The sequence below is a fragment of the Macrotis lagotis genome, chromosome X, assembly GCF_037893015.1.
Source record: "Macrotis lagotis isolate mMagLag1 chromosome X, bilby.v1.9.chrom.fasta, whole genome shotgun sequence".
NCBI classification, from domain to species: Eukaryota; Metazoa; Chordata; class Mammalia; order Peramelemorphia; family Peramelidae; genus Macrotis; species Macrotis lagotis.
Window position 1 is genome coordinate 428,386,996 of NC_133666.1, and position 22,182 is coordinate 428,409,177.

The window sequence follows — 22,182 nt, forward strand, 5'->3', positions numbered from 1 at the left end:
CGCGCGCGTACACACAGGAACACGGGAAGGATTGGTCTCCTGACTTCAAGGCCTGCTCGATCACAGATCTTTGCACATCTAAGGAGCGGCTCCCCCGTGGCTCTCGGACCCGGGCCTTCCTCTCCCCGAGGGGCCTCGGCTGGGAGGGTGACGGCGAGGGGGGCCTCGAGCCGCCGCCGGTGGACTGGAAGGCCGTGCACTCAGGAACCCCCGAAGTAAAGGGCGGAGATCGGGCCCACGCGACCGCCCCCTCCCCCCCATGAAGGTCAAGTGCACCTGGTAGAAGAACGACCCCGCCGCAGGCGTGGCTCCGGCCCCCGCCGGGAGTCCCAATAGCAGCGCCCAGAGGTGGGGGGGGGGGGGTCAGGGAAAGCCAGTGCCGGCCCGAGGCTCCACGGAGTTGGGAGGCGGGGTCACCGCTTCCGACGTCGGCCCCGTCGACTTCCGACCATGCGCAGTGACGCCTGACCCCTCTGGGTTGCGAGGCCCGTCTCTATGGTGTTCCTCGCAGTCCCCCTCCCCCGCTCAGGCCGCTCGGCCTTTTCCCGGCTTGCACCGCGGCGGAAGAGACAGCCTCGACAATAACAAACCGAATCCCGGCTGTGGTGGCGCCCGGGGCCCAGCTCTGCCCCTGACCCGGGAAGCCGCCGCGGCCGCGGGGCTCTCGGCGAGCCCCGACCGCTCCGTGTCCGCCTCGCGCCCGTTCCCGACGAGGAGCCGGGGGGGCCCGGCAGCGCGCCGCGGGCTGTCCTCAGGGGCCTGAACCCCTCCCCGCCCGGAGCCCGGCGGGGCCGGGGGGGAAGCCGCCGCCGCCGCCGCCGCTCGTGTCGGTTGGCAGCGCCGAATGGGCGGTTTGGAGCCGCCGCCGAGGAGCTAAGCGGCGGCGGAAGATGGTTCCGGGGGCCGCCGAGGCTGCCCGCGGAGGAGGAGGCGCTGCCGCCTGGTAAGAGGGCGCCCCTGCCGCCGCCGCCGAGCGCGCCCGGGGCCGGGGGAGGGGGCGCGCCGCGGGCCCCCGGCCTTCTGGCCGTGGCGCCCCCGCCCCGGGCGCGGGAGACTGCGGACCCCCATCTGGCCGCTGGGCTTGGGCGTCCTGGAGACAAAGCGGCGGAGTCGCGGGGTTGGGAGGAGCCGGGGCCGCCCGCTGCCCTACGGGACCCGGCTGACGTTTGGGTTCTCTCCCCTGCCCTGGCCGGGGACCCCCCCCCCCGGCCGCCCCACAGAGTTGTGGGGGAAAGGGACCCCGGGCAGGGGAGACCCTCCCCGGGAGACAGCGCTTCCTCTCCTCCGGGCGGGGGGCCGCGGGAGGAGGGTGTTTTCCTCCCGTCGGAAATGCTCGGTTGTTCCAGCCTGGGCAGCCCCGGGCGGGCGGGCGCGGGGCAGGGGCAGGGGCAGGGGCAGCCCCGGGCGGGCGGGCGCGGGGCAGGGGCAGGGGCAGGGGCAGCCCCGGGCAGCCCGAGCCTTTGTCCCCTCGGCGCGCGAGGGTCGGTATAAAGTTACTCGGAGGCATGACTCAGCCTCTCTGCACTTGTCCACCTGCCCCCACGGGGAGGGGGGAGGTTGGCGTGGTCATTGGGGGTCTTCACACCTTGTGTGGCAGATGCAAACTTAAATACGAGAAATGACACTCCTTTAAGGGTGAAAAATTTCCTTTCTTACACTTTTATGCAATGTTTGCAGTTTCTCTGTTATTTCATAATCCCTGTGATTATTTCCCTTCCTGACTCTCAGAAGTAAGTGTAGTTCTTCTATCTGAAGTCGACCAGGCCTAGGTGTCAAAGCAGTAACGTGCCAAGTTCTTGATAATCATACTGCCTTGTTCAGTGTTCCGAGTTGGGAATGTTTTGTTCTGCTTGACCGTCTAGTGTGCGCTGATTTCACATTAAAAAGTGATTGGCTGTCAGTAAGTTCTACTCATTTCTTTTTTTTCTCAGTATTCACCTGTAGCTAACCTTCACATTCTTTTCATAAGTAGATAAAGAAGATTGATTCATATTGAGTTAGAAAATTTTTTAAAAATATAAATGATATTAAGCAACTTATTGTTAAATGATCAATTTTAATCAGGAATTTGATTACCAGGACAAGCATTCTAAAAATGACAATCATTTTTAGCATGAAGTTAATGCACCAATTCATTGCCTAAGGATTTCAAGATTCCCCCCCCCCCCACGTTGTAATGTAATAAACATGTGTAAGCAAATTTTCCTTGTACATTCCCCTTCTATATAAACTAATTATTAAAAATGCTTTCTTTTGCTTTTGTGTATAATAAATTAGGTTAGCTTTTCTCATAAAGATCTTGAACAAAGTAGATAATAATTAATTCTTGATTTCTATTAAACATTAGTGAACACAGGTTTATGTACTTCTCATTTTAGAGACATTTGGAACTCAGTAGCTGGGAAAGCTAAGTATTGCTTTTCTGAGTTGTAAGAAAAAAAAACTTTGCTAACAAACAAGAACTCAGAATGCATGACAGCATTTTGAACTTTTGAATTTGTTTTTCTAAAAGGGCAAGGAACACAAAATCTTTGTTCCTAAATCCCTACTCCATGTCCTAACATGCAAGCTTTGCATAATGAAATGGATTTGAAGTAAAGATCCTGATTAGAATCCCCATCCTGCCATTGACAAAGTGCAAATCACTTTACCTCTAAGCTTCAGTTTCCTTATCTGTAAAATGAGACCTTCTAGGTCTAAGTCCCTGATTTTTAACAAACTTCATTTAAAATTTGCTCAGGCATGTAATAATAGTAACTAACTTTTATTTAGTGCTTTAAGGGCTATTCCTCCCAACAACCCTAGGCATAGGTGCTGTTATTTCCCCCATATAACAGATAGGAAACCTTAGGTGGGCTGAAGTTAAATGACTTGTCCAGGATCATGGAGCTAATAATAAGTACCTATCCACTGTGTTTCTAGTTTCCTCTATTTTGAAATTTTTATTTTTGATTGTAATTTTTTTTAAAAGATTGCCATGTTTGAAGCTCTTTAAATGAGTGTTAAAAATGTAAAAAGTTGACCATTCCCAATGATATATTTTATTGGTTTATAGAAACAGCTGGGAATAAATGAGTGAACAAATTTTATTAAGGATTTACTCTACTACACTTTACTAATTATTAAATAAAAGAGTCCCATCTACAAGAAATTCACATTCCAATGGAGAAGAGAACATATAATGTAATAGTAATAGTAAAAATGTAATAGTAAAAATGTAATAGTAATCATGTTTGACATTCATTTTCAAAGAATACCATGACATTAGGGAGGTGATTGCCATGACAAACACACAAGAATTGGATTTCAGTGAGGGGTTCCAGTGCTGAATCACCAGCCTTACTTTCTCCTCCAGAACCGTCTGGGTCTAGTGGTCAGAAATGGAGATGGCCCTGCATATGTCAGGATTAAGTGACTTGCCCAAGGTCACAGGGCTAGTTAGTGTTTGAGGTTGGATTTGTACTCCTGTCCTCCTGAAGAGAAAGGCAACTGGAGGTGGGGATGCTGCCTGGGAAAGGTTTCCTGTCTAAAGTAGGATTTGAACTTGGAAGATAGGAAAACTAAACTGTAGGAGTCAAATCATTTCAGATATTTTAGAACTTCTCAGGATGTTATTCAATCATGTCCAACTCTTAGTTGACCCCATTTTGGGTTTTCCTGGTAGAAATACTGAAGTAGTTTGTGATTTCCTTCTGCAACTCATTTTACAGATGAAAAAATTGGCAGCCAGGATTAATTTCCTCAGAGTCACAAAGCTATTAAGTGTCTGAGGCCAGATGAACTCAGAAAGATGAGTTTTCCTGATTCTAAGCCAAGCACTGTGTCACCTAGTTGTCCATTTAAGGCACATTCATTGTAAAGACAGGGAGATGGCATGTGTGGGAAAATCAGAATAGATGGATTATAGAATTTGGGGGAATCCACAAGACTGGAAAGGAAGGAAGGAAGGGGCCAGTTTGTAAAGAGAAGTTTATGAAAATGATCCTTCAGGTAAGACCCAAAAGTTTATAACACTCATTGATTGAAGAAGAGTAGGAATTTGATTGGGAAGAGACTTTCAGAGACTCACTAGAAATTGGCCTGAACTAGGGTGGTAACTCTGAGTTGAGTTGGGGATCTGTTAAAGAGATTTATGAAAATAGAAATGAAAAACTCACATTTTAGAGGGAATGAGATATGTTTAGGAGAATGGTGATGGTAATATGGAAGTTGAGAAGAGAGGGATCTGATTTTGGCAAAAGTTCTGTTTTAGAGTTTGAGATGTGTTACCCATCCTGCTAGTAATTTAGGACTGGAGATTAGGTGAGAGATGTGATTTAAGATATTCTAAATAAGCTTTTCACATGTGTTAAGGGGATTGTAGACTTATGCTGTCAATACTGAAGATTTGCTATGTGCAAGCCAGTTTAGAATTTTTTTAAGATTAGCTTTAGACCATCAAATATTTTATCTACTTAGAGGAATTAACCAAAAAATGCTTACTGAGCACCCATTATACTCTGCTAGGTTCTATAGAAAAATCTAAAGAAGCCCCGACTTTGAAGAACCTAACAAATTTAGTTGGAGAGAAAAACCTTCAGTTAAACAACCAAAAGTTCTATTACAATACAAAAATTATTTAACAATCTGTTGACAGTCAAACAAATGTAAACAAACATGATATATGCAGGATAAATAGGAAATAATTAACAGGAAAGGCACTGGAATTACAAGGATTTGGGAAAAGCTTCCTCTTAAAAAAAATTGGGGAATTTTAGTTAGGACTTAAAGGTAGCCAGGGAAACCAGTAGCTGAAGAGGAGAATTGAGAGCATTCTAGCCTGAGAAAATGGCCAGCTATGAAGCTTTTTGAGTACTTGTATAGGCAGTAAGGTATAAAGAAGACCGGAAAAGTAGCAGAGGGGTAATTATTATGGGAAATTTTTTATTTTTTTGATTATTTGGACATTACTCCTGTCCAAAACTTGTCCCATAGGACATGAAAAAATTTTTTAGAGGCTTAAATGAAGCCAGAAGAAGAATCTCAGCTGCCCCAAAGTCCTTGGCAGTATGCAAAATTTCTTCTGCCTATTTTCAAGGCTACTGAATGTAGTTTAATCTGTAATCTGACTTTGTTTACCTGTAGAGTTTTTTATGAAGTTTTTATTGAAGAAAGTATAGCTCTGTCTTTAACTTTTATGGTCTAAAAGGAATATACAATATTACAATATGTAAATGAATTATTTCTATCACTGTCATAACTTTGCTTATAAGAAACATGTAAGATCAAATTTTCTCAGAGGTTTGAATCTATGCATGAATTTAATAGTAAAGCCTAGTTTTTATATCTCCAAATTTGTGTTGTGATAAATATATTTTTGGTAGCAGTTATCCACCCATGAACTCAGAGAAGAAATTCACCTATAAAAGAATGCCAAGACCACGATTTTATATTTGATTCTAGAGGCAAGGCAATCAGGAGCCACTTGAATTTATGGAGGGGAGGGAAGGAGATGTGTGTGATTTCATTGGACCTGTGGAAAAGTCATTTTAGTAACTTAACTGAGTAGAGGATGGATTGGAGAGAGAAGAGATTGAGGCAGGCATATTTAACAGCTGGCTATTGAAATAATCCAGATAAGAGTTGAGGATCTATACTTAAATATAGTAGTGTCAAGGAAAAAGGGACTTGGTGGAGAGGTGAAACAGACTTTGGCAACAACTTGGATGTGGGGACCAGAAATGATGAAGACTGAAACCCTACATTTGGTGAGCCAGAGGGACTGGGACTATGGTAAACACCTGCATTTAATAGGGAATATGGAAGAGGGAGAAGTTTCTTTTGGTAGTGAGATCAGTTTTGAACATATTGAATTTAAAGATGTCTACTGGACATCCATTTTGAAAGAGAGGCAGTTGGAGATATGTGATTGGAATTCAGCTACTGTTTGGGACTGAATTGATATGTTAGATTATAACTGTTCTGTTTAACATGACATTAGGATGACAGTTTAAGACATTAGTGTACCTTAAGAATAGTGTGATTGAAGTGTTTTTGAATTGTTATTGAAGGAATTGGGGAACACTGATCTTTGAAGAATGGGTAGAATTTTCATTAACAAGGAATTAGAGGGGACTTTGAGGGTGAAAGGAACTCCACTGTCAAAGGAAGGCTCTTGAGGCTCTTACTGTGGGCAAAACCATGTGTTAGGTGCTGAGGTTGATAAAAAGATAAGCTTAGAACTGAAATTTCATACTATTTGCTTTTTTTGTAGAAGTATATAAAACTTCAACAGGTTACTTTTAAAATTATTTTGTTTCCCTATACCTAATGAGTTTACTATAAAAAGTTTTAATGGCTCTAATTTTTCTTTATTCCCTCTTTCATCTAGTCCACACAAATCCACTACTCAACTTGTGATGGGTTATCATATCTGAGAAAGAACCATCTGATAACTTTAGGGTTAGGTAAGGGGATCAGTTTCCACACCTCAAACTTCTGTATAAAAGTTAACATCACTTTTTTTTAGGGTTTTTTTTTTGCAAGGCCAATGGGCTTAAGTGACTTGCCCAAGGCCACACAGCTGGGTAATTATTAAGTGTCTGAGACCAGATTTGAACTCAGGTTCTCCTGATTCCAGGGCTGGTGCTCTATCCACTGTGCCTCCTTAGCCTCCCCTTAATATCACTTTTTATCAATGGTCAAAATTTCGGTCTAAAAGTATGGTCTCATTCATTACCTTAAGTCCATTATCTCTTGTCAGGAAGTGGGCACACTTCATCTTAGGACTTCTGTCTTAATTGTTTCTTTGAAGCATACTTAGCCCTCAGTCATCTTGGTGGCATATTCAGAACACTAGTGAGTAGTTAGAGCCTAGTATTGATGGAAAGAGATTGGGGTTCTATTGCAAGAGGGTCTTGAATGTTGCCTTGAGCTCTTTTCTACTTTTTCCCAAGGATCATGTCATACACTAAAAGTACCATATTGATCTGGGTCATAGTATATAGTGATCCTGATTTTAATTATTTTAAAATGATTTTTATTTTGTTTTCACATCACCTGCCTTTGCAGAGAGACACCCTTGAATTAAAAAAGAAAAAAAGGCAAAACTAACTGAATATTGAAAAAGTCTGATTATATTCAGAATTTTGCTTTGAAAGTTATGTGGTTAGTTGAGGTGACTTACCTGTTCAAGCTAGGCTAAGGTTATTTATTATTTGCAACCCTCCTCTTTTATTTTATTTCCTAACTGATGGATACCTGCTCGAATGAGATAGCTGTGTTTGATCATTTTTCAGTCAGGTCTGATTTGCTTATTTTTATTGTATGATATTTATAATATGACCTGTGTGCATTTCTATAGGCAGAATACCATGAGTATTCTAGATAACTCTGCTCCAGGGCCTTGATTCTCATTGATGACCGTCCTTTAAAAGCTGTGTGAATAATGAAAATCAGTTTAAATGTTTTCAGTCATGTAGAACTCTTTGTTAGCTCATTTGGGATTTTCTTTGCAAATACTGGAATAATTCGCCTTTTCTCCAGTTCATCTCATTTTGTAGGTAAGGAAATTGATTTGCCCCAGGGTCACACCAGATTTGAAATTAGGAAGATGTCTCTTTGTCTCTTTCTGATTCAAGATCAGGCACTCTGATGACTTTATCACCTAGCTTCCCCTAAACTAAGTTATATTAAACCCCAAGTGTGCAAATAAGAAAAGAGAAACCTGGTACTGAGGTATGATATTGGTATGATCAGAAGAGAATCCAAAGAATGCTGACAGTGAGAAAGTGAAAAATTGACTCGCTTCATTAAGAGTTTTGGAAGAATTTGAGGCTCTGCCCTCCAGCTTTTCAGTCAGAGAACCATAGGCTCTGTGGTTTCTTAGAAGACATAAGTACCAAAGCTGAATCTTAGTATGCTGATGGTAGAATCCAAAGAGTGCAACTGGTGGGAAATAGAATTGAAGGTGCTTCTAAGCCCTTTATATCAATAGCTGTGAATTTTTCTGGAGAAAGAATATAGGTAGACATTTTTGCTGTCTTTGCATAATTTGGATTGTTTTCCAGAATGATTGTATCAATTTATAGTTGTACCAGCAGTTTTTTAGTTTGTCTTTTCCAGAACCCTTCTAAAATTTATTTTTCTCATTTTATTTGTCATTTTCCGTATTTTGCTAGTTGTAAGATGAAACATCAGGGTTTATTTTGATTTTTATTTCTCTTTTGATTAGTAATTTAGAGTTATTCTTTTTGCCAATTGTTTACAATTCTTTTGAGAACTGGTAGTAATTGATTTTTTTTCCATTTGGCAAAATTGACCTCATCACTACTACTCTCACCCCTTATCTCTCCCATAAAGGAAGGAAGGGAGGGAGGGAGGGAACATAGATTGCAAACATATATAGTCAAGCTTGACACCAGTTGAGAACTCAGGTATCCCTCTCCAGGGCTGGTGCTCTATCCACTGTGCCATCTAGCTGCCCTAAATTTTTCTTTATAGTATCATTATCAGTATTACTAACTCTGTTTTCTTCAATCCCCATGCAAGTCTTTCAGGTTTCTCTGAAACTATCTCCTTGTTCATTCCTACCCTAATTGATGGGCACCCCTTCATTTAACATTGCTGCTGCAAAAATAGCTTTAAATATTTTAGTATATCCTTAGAATTTGTTTTGCTAAGGCCTAATCAGCCTCTCTGATTTAAGTGTAAATTAAAGAAATGGTCATTCTAAGTAGGCACTGTTTACACACACACACACACACACACACACACACACACGAAATGTTAAATTTCTGCAAACCAATGAAGAATGTATGATAAAAGGTAGGAACAACTTTGGATTAGAAGTTCAGACATTACAAGTTGAATAAGTGACCTAAATTCTCAATAAGTGAATAGGTAAATCCTTCAACTTCTCTGAACTACAATTTCTTCTAAGGTGAATGTAAATCTCAGATGAATTGAAGCTACCACAGCTACACAAACCTCTCTGGAGAGAGTAGGGTAAAAGTAGGATTTCTGAAATTTGCATCAAAGAATCTTTTGTCTTAGACCATGAAAAGAAAAATCTCTAAACTTCCTTTAGACATTTCTTAGATGTTTTACATCTTTGCTAGCTTTAAGTCCTCTGATCCTATGGTGAAAATTGATGCCAAGTTGTCAGTGCCATAATGTATTTTGTCAGAATTATAGGATGATAAGTTATCCTTAGTGATAGTCAATTTGGGCAGTTGACCTGAGAAAACTATTAGTGTGATATTTCTGTGTATTGGACTTTATAAACCTTTTCCAATCATCATAAATCATTGTCAGAAATTAGTTTCTCAGATTTTCACAAATATTGTGTGAATCAACATATAAATATTTCTTTTTTAAAATAATGTTCTCATGTCCTGAATTCAGTTAATGCCAAAGAGATGTCTATTTACTCATGCAAGGTTGAACATAAATATTTCACATGAAGCTAAATGTTCCATACCACTTGCTTTTTTTGGACAAGTGTAAGTTACTTTGAAAATTATTTTGCTTGCCTATACTTTTTTTTGTTTGTCTTTCCATTTCCATTTCCATTCCATTTCCATACAACCCCATTGCAAGGCAATGGGGTTGTATGACTTACCCACAGTCACATAGCTAAGTAATTATTAAATGTCTAAGGCTGGATTTGAACTCAGGTCCTCCTGAGTCCAGGACCAGCACTCTATCCACTGTACCACCTAGCTGTCCCTCGCCTATACTTCTGAATGAACTTAATGTATAAAAAGTTTCAATGGCTCTCCTTCCCCCTCCCCTTTATTCTCTCTTTCACCTATTCAGACCACACAAATCCATTCAGTGGTCAGAGTTTAAGTTTATATGTCATTCATTACTTTAAGTCCATTATCTGTGCCACAAAGTGGCCATACTTCATCTTAGGACTTCTGGAGAGACCTGGTTATTGCTTTTTTTTTTAATTTTGTTTTGTTTTTTAGGTTTTTGCAAGGCAAATGGGGTTAAGTGGCTTGCCCAAGGCCACACAGCTAGGTAATCATTAAGTGTCTGAGACCGGATTTGAACCCAGGTACTCCTGACTCCAGGGCCGGTGCTTTATCCACTGTGCCACCTAGCTGCCTCTGGTTATTGCTTTGATAAGAATTTTCAAGTTGATATTCTTTACAGTGTGGTCGCTGTAGAAATTATTATTCTGATTCTGCTCACTTCAATCTGTAACAGTTTACACTACCCAAGATTTTCTGAAACCTTATTTCATCATTTCCTATAACGATTTTCCAAAACATTCATATGCTGCAATTTATTCATGTATTCCCCAATTGATGGATACCCCTCCTTTCCCTTTTTACATTTATTTGTATTTTTTCCTTTTAATTTCCCCTTGAGGATCAGGATATTATACTTTGGATTCTTCCCTTCCATTTACCATCTTTCCCCTAAACCCCCTTTCTCCTTTTCCCCCATCTATTTCCCTGCTGATACTAATGCATTTATTTTTGTCTGTTTTTGTTTTTGTTTTAGTTTTTGCAAGGCAATGGAATTAAATGACTTGACAACGGTCACACAGTTATATGTTTATTAAGTGTCTGAAGTTGAATTTGAACCCAGGTCCTCCTGACTCAAGGGCCAGTGCTTTATCCACTGTGCCACCTAGCTGCCCCTTACTAATACATTTCAATATTAAATTTTATCTTCAGATATTGTCTGTATTTGCTTATGTTCAGCCTTTTATTTGGTTCAAAGGTACAGTAAAGTCTTTAAGATATCAGCTTCTTCAACCCTTTCTCCATTCCATACTCCTATGTTCAAAACTAGAGGGCAGCAGCTGGGTGGTATAATGGATAGAGCACTGACCTTGTAATCAGGAGGACAGGAGTTCAAATTCAGACTGATACTTAACAAGCTGTATGACCTTGGGCAAGTCACTTAACCCTGATTGCCTCACATCCAGGGCTATCTCCAGTCATCCTGATTTTTTAGCTGGCCACTAGACCCAAATGGCTCTGGAAGAGAAAGTGAGACTAGTGATTTAGCACAGCACCCTCTCACTCAAATTCAATTTAGTGTTTGTCATGGCATCACCTCCCTGATGTCATGATCTTCATTGAGAATGAAGGACAAACATAATCATCATATAATTCGTTATATAATTCCTTTATGAGAATAAGTCCTACCCACGTCTATAAGTATATTCCATAAGTTGTCCTTCAGTACTGTTTTTTATAATTCCATGAGATTTTCTTTGCCAAAGATACTGAAGTGGTTTGGCATTTCCTTCTCCAGTGGATTAAGGCAAACAGGTTAAGTGACAGCTCTCTATCCACTGAGTACCTGGCTGCTTCATTCCTTATACTCTGCTCCCTTATTTTTCCCTTCCAAAATTTCTCAGGCCCTCTCTTTTCTTTATTTTATTTCCATAGCCCCTTTTGTGCATTTGCACAAATAAATTTCCCTTTATAAATTCCATTCTTCCCTTAAAGCCCCAAGATTTGTGCTGTATTCAGTTTTGCAGTTATTCTAGGTTATCTTTCCTTTATTATAGAAGTTATCAGGTCTTCTGTGATATTGATTGTGAATCCATGGTACTAGAATTCCTTTTTTTTTTTTTTGTTTGTTTGTTGAGATTTTTCAAGGCAATGGGGTTAAGTGGCTTGCCCAAGGCCACAGGGCTGGGTAATTATCAAGTGTCTGAGGCCGTATTTGAACTCAGGTACTCCTGACTCCAAGGCTGGTGCTCTGTTCACTGCGCCACCTAGCCGCCCCTTTGTACTAGAATTCTTTCTGGTTGCTTGGAATATTTTATTGACATGGAAGTTCTGATCAAAGTTTTCAGAAAGTTTAAACCTTAAATTATTCCTTGGTTTTCAAGTCATAGCAGCTTGCATTTTCTTCTAATTTTTTCAGTCTTTTGATTTTGTTCCAAATATGTCTTAATGTCTCATGGAATGTCCTTCATTTCAGTTATAGTTTAATTTTCAGGGAATCTGTTACTTTGGTATAAACTGTTTGCTACTTTCCAATTCTTTGTTTAATTTTCATAAGGTATTCATGTAGTTCTTGTAAAAAAAAAGCCAACCTTTTTTTTTGAGTCTTTGTGGTTGTTTTGGGGATAATTTATCCTTCCAGGTTAAATTTAATTCCTTATAATGCTTGTTGTCTTTAGCCAAATTTTGATCTTTACTGAGCTTTTTTGAATGTGGTGTTTAATACTTAAATACTTGGCTTACCTCAAGAATTAGAGATAGCCAAAATTTTGCCAGTGTAACCCATCAGAACTTCCAAATCAGAATAAAATATTGATCAAAATAAATAAAATGCAATCAAACATAAAGTTAATATTCAGTTTTCTGAGTCATTTCTATATTACCTATAGGGATTCCTTATTATGATTTTTTTATGGTTAAATTTCTCTTTGAATTTGACACTATTTACTGTTTTATATATTCTGGCATTATTTGCTTTGCCCTTTCGCTTTGAAATACAGAATGCTTTTTTTAAGGAAGTCTTCTCTCATTGCCTATAAATACCAAACTTTGAAACCCTGCAATCTTGGTCTAGTTATTTGACTGATGTCTTATTTGCTTGAACTGGTCCTGTCTTTTCTGCTAGGATCCCCAACTGACTTATTTGCAGTTGTGGGTTGCACATTTCATTATTATTTAGCTTAGGTATGGTCTTTGCTAATGATTTGTATTGCAATAGTTGTATGGATGAAACTGTCAAGTAAGATAACTTCAGAGATATGAATGAGGCATAATGTATAATAAGTCTGGAAACATGCCAAATTAGATTGTTTAGGGCTTTAAATACCAGGCTGTTTTATTTTATCCTAGAAGTAATCAAGAAATTCTACAGAGGAGTATCAAACAGGCCATGTTATGTCAGCTCAGGAGGAGCTTCATTCTTGACACATTTAGGGTCTCTTGCATACTCTGGGTCCAGTAGTTAACTACTGAGTACTACTGGTTGCTACTGGTTATAGCAACTCAAAAAGACAAGTTCAAGGGACTCCTTAAATTCCTGAACATTCATAATATTTACTGATCCATCCTTTAAAAATAGATTTTATTGAAATTTTTTACAATTTTGTTTTTTTATGTCACTTATAAGAGCCATCCCTTAATAACAAAGGTTTGGGGGTTTATGCTTGTTTTAGAGAAGGGGGAGAGATAAAAAACTTGGAAAATATTTTTTGCATTAAATGTGATGTTCCGCATCTGTAGATTCCAAACTCTGCAAAGGAGAAATATCTTTTCATGTCTGTTTAGATCTCTGTTCCTTTTAGCCCTTAATACCTTTATGACTTGAAAAAAATCACTTAAACCCCTAACTTCAATTTCTTCCTTAATGTGTGAGGGGGTTACACAAGATGACCTATAAATATCCTTGGACTGTCTGATCCTAAGAAACTGAAGTTGGTCTTGGCTTTGAAAATTGGAAAGGATTTAGCACAGCATTGGTTATGCTACCCCTCTCTCTCCCCAATGAAATGGGATCTAACAAAAACAAAATTCAATAAGAAGTAGTTGTATTTGAAAGGTATATTTGCTCTTGATTATGAAAATCAAGAGGTAGGTCTTTATCCAGTAAAAGGGTGATTGACATTATAACATAGTGACTTAAGACACCTGAGTTGATAAAATCCTGATTTAGTATGGCATGTGGAAAGTAATGAATGGATTTATGAAGGGCCTATTTGTAGGATTTGGTTATATGATTTAATGTTTTGAATTTTGGGTAACAGAAAATCCTGGTACCTTTTAACAGAAACTATGAAGTGTGTGTGGGAGTTTTTGAGAGGAGGTAATTTTAATAATAATTTTAAAAAGAGTACTTTCTTTTCCATTATCTTGTTGGGTTTTACAATAAGCACCAAAACACAGGTTTTAGGGCTCTTGGCATGACCTTAAAAATCTTTTTTTTTATCATGAGTTTAACAAACATCAATAAATAAAATATTTTCATATAAAAAGAACAGAGAGTATTGTATATCTTTAATGTAAAGCTTATTTTAAAGAAATATAGATAGAATTTAAGATTGAGCATCACTGGCCTGCTTAAATGTGTTCCATTTTCAATTGCTCTGTTCTTAGCATTTCTTAAAAGTTTCATTGAGATTCTTTTATTTTTGTATCACTACAATTACTCCTGGTGCAGATGATGACTGATTCTTGGGATGGAGACCTTGGGCTCAGACACTTACAAGATGATTGATTCTGGGTAATTCACTTAATTTCTCTTTGCTTCAGCTTCCTCATTTGTAAAATGAAGATAGTGATAACACCTACCTCAAAAGGGTTGCAGTAGTGATCAAATGAAATAATATTTGTAAAAATGCTTAGTACAATATGTGGTACATAATAGGTGCAATAAAAATGCTTATTTTAATCTTTCCCCTCCTTTCCCTGCTCTTTCCAAATAAAAGTCCTTTCATGAAACAGCCAGAATAAATTCATACATTGGCTGTATCTAAAAATAATGTCTCATTTTAGTGTCTTGCAATTCAGTTCACCAAGAATTTTTCAAAAGCATTTGGGAGGATCTTAAAAAGACCAGGTTATCAACTTGTACCTTTATAATCCCTTCTAGAGTAAATTTGACAAATAGTCATTTGCTTGAGGACTTGTAATGAGAACATACTAACTCCCAAATCTGCTTTTTTAAATTTTTTTTAAAATAAAGAACAAAAATGAACATTTCAATATATAGAAAACAAAAAATGAATTCTTTTTAAAATTTTAATTTGGGTAGTTTATATTCTCAGTATTTATACATGTGCTGTAGAAATAACATTAGCTCCTCTTATACTTTCTTTTAATTTATTTTTTTATTTCCTCTTAGCTGTGAATTCTTCTCATTTCTTTTTTTGATTCAGTTTTGCTTCCTGTGGACAACATCATAAAAACTTATTTGGTGATAAACTCTGGCCAAGCTAACTAATCTTTTTTTTTTTTTTTTTTTTTGCTAGGCAATGGGGTTAAGTGGCTTGCCCAAGGCCACGCAGCTAGGTAATTATTAAGTATCTGAGACCAGATTTGAACTCAGGTACTCCTGACTCCAGGGCCGGTGCTTTATCCACTATGCCACCTAGCCGCCCCTCATGGTAACTAATCTAAGAAAAATGTGTAGTACATTTTTATATTTGATTTGCAGTGATAGTTGAAGAATAGAAGAAAAAGGGCACAGAGGGTAATCAGGCATAGTTTCTATACTATCTGTAAGCTCTAATTTAGCTAAACTTAATGTCTTGTTTACACTTTTGGGAATCCAATAAAGAAAATCATCAGAGACGATTTTGCCTAATTATATAAACAAAACTGATAACCTAGACGAAACATGAATACTGTAAATATTCATATAAAATATAATAGGCTACTCAGTAGTATATTAAAGAAGAAAAACTTAGTACATTCTCTTTATTTATTTTTGGACTTCACATTTACATTGCTGTAGTCCATGTGTATGTTATTTTCTTTGTTTTGTATTCTCTGTTTATAAAATTTGTCATTTCTTACAGCATAGCAATGTTGCATTACATTCACAATTTGTTTATCCATTCGCTATCAATGAATATCTACATAGTTTCCATTTTCTACTATAAAAATTGTTGCTCTATAAATATTTTGATGTATCTAAAGCCTTTCTATTTGAAAAAGTCATCAAACCTCTGCCTCAGTTTTTTTCAAATGTAAAATGAGTATAACATCTTCCCAAAATTGTTGCGGAGATCGAATGAGATATTTTCAAAGTGGTATATCTAGGCTCTATGTAAATGCTAGCTGTTGTTGCTACTATGTAGTTAATATTGACAGAATCAGACCAGATCACTTTGGCAGCTGAATGGGATGGAGGAAATGGAATGGGGAAGAGAAATGTATCAGGACACCAACAAACAAACCTTTATAATAGTCCCAACTGTGAGATGACCAGTACTAGGGAGGGAGGTGGTAGTGTCAGAGGAAAGAAGGGAGAGTTATGCTAGAGACTTTATGAAGATAAAATTGACAGACTTTGATAACATATAAGAAATGAGAGTGCAAAGGTATCTGAGTGAGGAGCTGAGTAGTGACTAGGCTTTGATAGTATGAATATCAGTGGAGGAAACAATCAGTGAATGTTAGTGGTTTAAAGGGAAAGTCTGGAGGTATTGGAATTAAGAAGTACTTTCTTTTACCTCACCATTGTGATCAGGTTATGAGTGAAATTTGAACCTGTTTTGAAAAAAAAAAGTGTCCAGAAATACTGTATCTTTAGATGGAGTGAGTGTCTCTATGAACTAGAAGATGAGAGCAGACAATTTTCTTGTATTTCTTATATTGTGGTGTTCAGATTTTGTTTTGGGTGACCTATAGTTTTTATACTGGCTAGTGCATCCTGTCTTCAAGATTAACATATATATACTTGCATAGAGATCATATTTTTGCTTCTCATTCAGTATTGTCCGTCAACTTGCAATTCTAGTCATTTGTCTTTTTTTTTTCTCTCTCTCTCAGGAGAGACTTGCCACCGTAGACTCAAGTTTTTCTCTTTCTGCTGTGCAGGTCATAAAATTCGGCTTTCACAGTTCTTATTTCTCTTCTTCTGTGAACTCTTGGGAATTCACAGGGTTCCTGCATCAAGTGTTGATTTATTTTTATAACATTTATTCAGATATTTGGGCTTTTGTTGTTTCTGTGTTCCCTGTTGGTTTAGCTGCTTGTGGTAAAGATTTTTCCGTAAGTTTTCTTCCTCTTAAGAACTTTGGTAATAACCCCCCCCTTAAAATTTTTTCTCATTTTCGCACACTTCCTTTGATTGTGGTTCTCTGTTGAATTAAAAAGCTGTCTCAAACTCCACCTGTGACAGAGATTCATTCTTCACCTGCTTTAGTCTCTTCCCCAAGTGATTTCTGGGAGGACAGAACTGATCTCATCTGGATTCTAGAACCCAGGCCTGATGTAGACACACACATACGCTGGGCCTATTCCCCCAATTCCCTCTCTTTCTTAGTCTCTGACAAAACTCAACTGAGTGGCACACTTGCTACCCTCCAGGGAGAGCACACTTCTTTTTCTTTTTTCTACACTTCCACTTAGGGGGTTGAGCAGAGCAGAGTTCTGTTACTTGTCACAGAATAGAGGAATGAGAACAAGGAGAGGGAGGTGCTGACATATATAGCAGCAGCAAACAAACTGTTGATTGAGTGTCATATGTCCTAATCTGCCAGAGTGTGGCAGCTTGTTGGTGATGGGGTGTTGAGTGATTGCATTAGGATTTATCAAGTTCCTGCTTTCTTAAGTTTCTTGATGTCTTAGACTATAGATTCTCTGCAGTTGCTTAACACTTGCCCATATAAAGATGTTTGAGAAGTCATGAAGATCAGAGAAAATGTTTAGTTCTCCTTGTTTTACCTTATGACCTGGAAGTCTCTGGTAATATACAAGTATTGCAGATGTCTTTACTTAAAAGTATAATTGGAAAATTTTTTTTTTAAGTGGCATGCCCAAGGCCACACAGCTAGGTAATCATTAAGTGTCTGAGGTCGGATTTGAACCCAGGCACTTAATGACTTAATACCTGACTCCAAAGTCGGTGCTCTATTCACTGCACCACCTAGCCGCCCCCTGGAAAATTCTTTAAAATTTACATTAGGTAAAGAGCAGTGATAACTACCCTGCCCCCTAGAATCTTCTTCAAAGATCTGGACCTTGGGTGTATGTGACCACTGTTTCTTAATAAATGAACCAAAAATATTTTCATTTCTAGGTCACCAGAGTTCATTTTGAACTGTAATGTCATTCTGTTGCCAATATCAAGCAAAGGAAGCATACACCAGTTTTTAGTCTCTTATGGTTAAGAAAAGTGGTAGCCCTTTTAACAGTGCCTGAAGGTAAGTCTAAATCTTGTTTTTATATTTATTTATTTATTTATGTTTTTTCCTTCTGAGCCTTGGACCCTACATAATGCCTTTAAATTATATATATATATATATATATATATATATATATATATATATATATATATATATATATATACACATATATAATTTTTAAACAGTTGGTAAATATTTTACTTGATGTTATAGAAACACATTATTATTTATTTAGAAGATCTGGATTAAAGTTATGTCTTCCATTCCACCAGAATGTTTTAACAGTTACAAGGAAATTTTATTTAAAAAAAAATACTGTATGCCCTTTACTTCCTCTTTAGAGTCAAGGGGATGACAAAGACTGATCTATCATTTATAAGAATGGCTATGGTTCTTCTGCAGTCCTAGAGGGGTCCATTCTTAAAGTCAGGAGAACCTAGAGATGATTAAGCAGTCAGAAAACATTCATTTACTAGGTTGTTAATATGCCTAGAGGTTAGTTAGACACAGTCACTTCCCTCAAGGATACTAGTAGTAAGTAGCATGTAAGAGGCTAGACTCATGTAAAATATAGGATTTCAACTATGAGTTGAAGGAGAATCAGAAGATGGAAGTGAGAAAACAGCATTCCAGAGATGGGAAAATGAACAGAAACATAGGCTGTATCCTGATATAGGCAAGTGTGGAGGAAAAAATAGGAAGGGTCAAGGTTATGGGGAACTTTACATGCCAGAGAGTTGAGATTTTATTTGATTTTCAGGATAAAAGCTTCTGGTCTGGAGTTACTGAATAGGTGTGTTTATGTAGATGGTATATGGTATTTTTTGTCTTTTTTAAAGTGAAAAATATGATTCCTGTATTCTTAATTTCCATGTAACAGTTTACTTCTCAGGCTACATGACTTATGTTCTAAACAATATTAATCAGTTTATGTATGAGAGTTGATTAGTTGTCTTAAATGTGTATATTGTAATGTTCTATCTAATACTAAGATGATTTTTTTCTCAATGTATGTGATGTTTGTTAAAAATTGGTCTTGTTTCTGAATTCTTTTTAGTTCTTAAATGACCACATCAGAGTGAGAGACACCAAACTCCTAGAATCTAGAGAAATCATCATGAAGTTATATGTATTTTTGGTCAACACTGGAACTACCCTAACATTTGACACTGAACTTGCAGTGCAAACGTGAGAATATTTTTCTGAGTAAACTGTGTGTGTGTGTGCGCGCATGTGCGCGCGTGCATGTGTGCGCTTGGCCAGTGTGAAACCATTGTATTTTTACTTAATTATGTTTAGCAAATCACAGATTTTTTTTTTTGACATATAATAAATTTTGCTAGGGGCAGCTAGGTAGTGCAGTAGATAGAGCAATGGCCCTGGAGTCTGGAGTACCTGTCGAAGAGTATCATATCTGGCCTTAGACACTTAACAATTACCTAGCTGTGTGGCCTTGGGCAAGCCACTTAACCCTATTGCCTTGCAAAAACACAAAACAAAAAAACCCCTAAATTTTGCTTATTATTTGTGAATGCTTTATTTTAATACATCAAATAGTCTGTGGTTTCAATATGTTTCCTCAAAACTTTAGGGGAGCTAGGTGGTGCAAGTCACTCTTAACCCCATTGCCTTCAATAAATAAAATTAAAAAAAAAAGGAAAAGAAAAACTTTGGAAGACATTGCTGGGGTTGTTGCTATGTCCAGAAAAATTTTTTAACCTGGGAGGTGCTAAAATTTTTCTGGCCATAGCATCAACTGCTGAAACTGTCTTCTAAAGTTTTAGGGAAATGTAATTGAAATCACAGATTTTTTTAAGCATTAAAATAAAGCATTCACAAATAAGTTTATATGCGGTTTATCCTTGGGCCCATGTACTGTTGCTATCTTGAATCAACCTAAAAGTTCCTGTTTGTAGATACTGGAAGAACTCATTGCCACAAGGACCTAAAATTCTATAGAAGTTAATGCAGAAGAAATGTGAGTTTCTCTAGAATTTCTTAAGACATTAGAAAACATTTCAGCTGAAGAGAAAGGTGAGAGTTGAATCAAGAGACTATAAAGGATATACAAGGAACCAACTGACTTAAATTTTTAAGAAGAGCTATATGGATGATGGAAACAGTAGTAGGCATTATAGGACGAATGCAGAAGGGGTCCAAATCATTGAGATTTTGGAATGAACTGATAAAGGCAAGGAAAGTTAGGGGGCTACAAAGGCATAAGTTTTTGGTATTTATAAGGCAATCACACAGCTAGGTATTAAGTGACTTAGGCCAGATTTGAACTTGGGTCCTCATGACTCCAGGTCTGGTGCTCTATCTATGCACTACTTAGCTGCTGCCATACAAAGGCAGTTTTAAAAAGTTATACGAGGGGTAACTAAAAGGGCTAAAGAAGGGATTGAAATTGAGATGTCTGGGACAGGCAAACAGTCTAGAGCTACTCAATTCTTTTTTTTTTTTCTGTATTTTCTCCTAGGGATACTGGAAAGGTGTAATAAAAATGACTAATAGTGAGATTAATAATTCAAGATGCATGAGAACATAGAAAATATTTGTCTATTCTTATTACCTAATTCAAATACACTACTATATCCTAGGATATTCAAAAATTATTATGTGTCAAAGATGTTTGAAAGAACGTGAAGAATTTGAAAGATTCAAATAGGACTAGAAAAGGATAACCATGAAATGTTTGGGAAAGATTTTTGGCATGTTAGGAATCTAGAGTGAGATAAATGATTCCGTCCTTGTTTAAGAAAATGATAAAACAGAGTAGTCCAATAGAAAGAGCACTAGCTCACAAGGTTTCAGAGAATCTCAGGGAAATGAATGAATCATTAGAGTATCTGAAAATCATGATCAAACAAAGCTTGTAAACCATAATTCAAGAAGTCAAAAAAAAATCAAGATGATATGAAATTTGTATATAACTGACTTTAACAAATAAAAGATTGAAAATAAAACAGTACTCCATCTCTTTAGTTCTGAAGTTATGTCTCAAGTTGGATTGAAAAGTCTGAATTAAAAATTCAGATTTCTGGAATCTAGTTTACTTAAATTATAGAATCTTATTAAAAATTTGATTGATTATATCTTTATGAAATGACTCCCCCCCCACAGTAAAAGTGAAAGAATTGAACTTTTGAAAGACAAAGTATAGAATAGGTTGGGGGTTGTTAATTTCTTGAGTTCCTCAAACTTAAAGCTACCTTAATTGTCAGATGCCATTGAAATCAGTTTTAGTTGGTGCTTTTTACAGTTTATTAAGGAGAATTAAGAAAGTAAATAGTGGGGGCAGCTAGGTGGTACAGTGGAGTCAGGAGGAACCTGTGTGACTTTTGGACATTAAATTGACTTAAATAAAAATTAAGCAAAAAAAAATAAACAGCTTTTTGTTAAAAAGAAAAGTTTCAAATGTTTTCCTTATTGCTCTATGTTAAAGATTTTTGCTGAAGATAAATTTTTACTTGAGGGTGTATAATACACACACACACACACACACACACACACTTGAGGGTATATAGTGTATATGGTAACTTGTAATTGTTTTAATATGACTTGTACTTTTTTGAGATATTAATTTAATAAAATTTATTCAAGCTATCCTAATTTTAATTTTGTCATAAACTACTTTAAAATTTATGTACTTTATTTGTGAAAGATAATCTCTCTCCCTGAGAAAACTTTGAAATAACTTAATCTTTTCTTTTAGTGTGGCAGACCTTAAACATGCAATCCAAAGCAAATATAAAATTGCAATTCACCAGCAGGTACTGGTTGTAAATGGAGGAGAATGTATGGCCTCAGATCGAAGAGTATGCACTTACAGTGCTGGGACAGTAAGTAAACTTTGTTTTATTATACATTGAAATCAAAAAATTCTTAGGCTTGGGTCCTAAATTATTTTGAGGAGAATGGAAAGTTTTTTGTTTTGTTTAGAGTTTTTTTTGGTGACAAAGTAGTGATTTTAAAAGAAATTTAACCAAAAGAAATATACTGGCAAACCATTTAGCTATCAATCATGCAATCATAATTTTAAAGTTCAGAATAATGTGTTATTTAATTTTAAAATTATATTCTTTTAAATATAGGACACAAATCCAATTTTTCTGTTCAACAAAGAAATGATCTTATGTGATCGTCCACCTACTATTCCCAAAACAACATTTTCAGCAGAAAATGATATGGAATTAAAAGTTGAAGAATCTCTTATGATGCCTGCAGTTTTTCATACGGTAGCTTCAAGGACACAGCTTGCTGTGGTAAGTTGTATACATATACCTTTTGAGCTTTCCAAATAATTTCTACTTTTATGGAGTAAATTTAAAAAAAAATAGAATCTTATGTTTCTCCAG

The 22,182-nt window shown here is 37.5% G+C and overlaps 1 protein-coding gene across 3 annotated transcripts in view; it reads left to right on the forward strand.

Moving 5' to 3' along the window:
* The first annotated feature begins 546 nt into the window (after positions 1-546).
* RB1CC1 (RB1 inducible coiled-coil 1) overlaps positions 547-22,182 on the forward strand; it is a 92,419-nt gene continuing 70,783 nt past the window's right edge. The window contains exons 1-5 of one of the 3 annotated variants that reach the window (XM_074202457.1): positions 547-943; positions 17,719-17,842; positions 18,882-19,012; positions 21,540-21,666; positions 21,919-22,089. In XM_074202457.1, coding sequence (XP_074058558.1) covers positions 18,942-19,012; positions 21,540-21,666; positions 21,919-22,089 — 369 coding nt within the window. In that variant the 5' untranslated portion in view covers positions 547-943; positions 17,719-17,842; positions 18,882-18,941. Of the gene's footprint in view, positions 944-8,376; positions 14,194-17,718; positions 17,843-18,881; positions 19,013-21,539; positions 21,667-21,918; positions 22,090-22,182 lie in introns of those variants that run through there. The other 2 variants (XM_074202459.1, XM_074202458.1) reach the window with 2 other exon arrangements.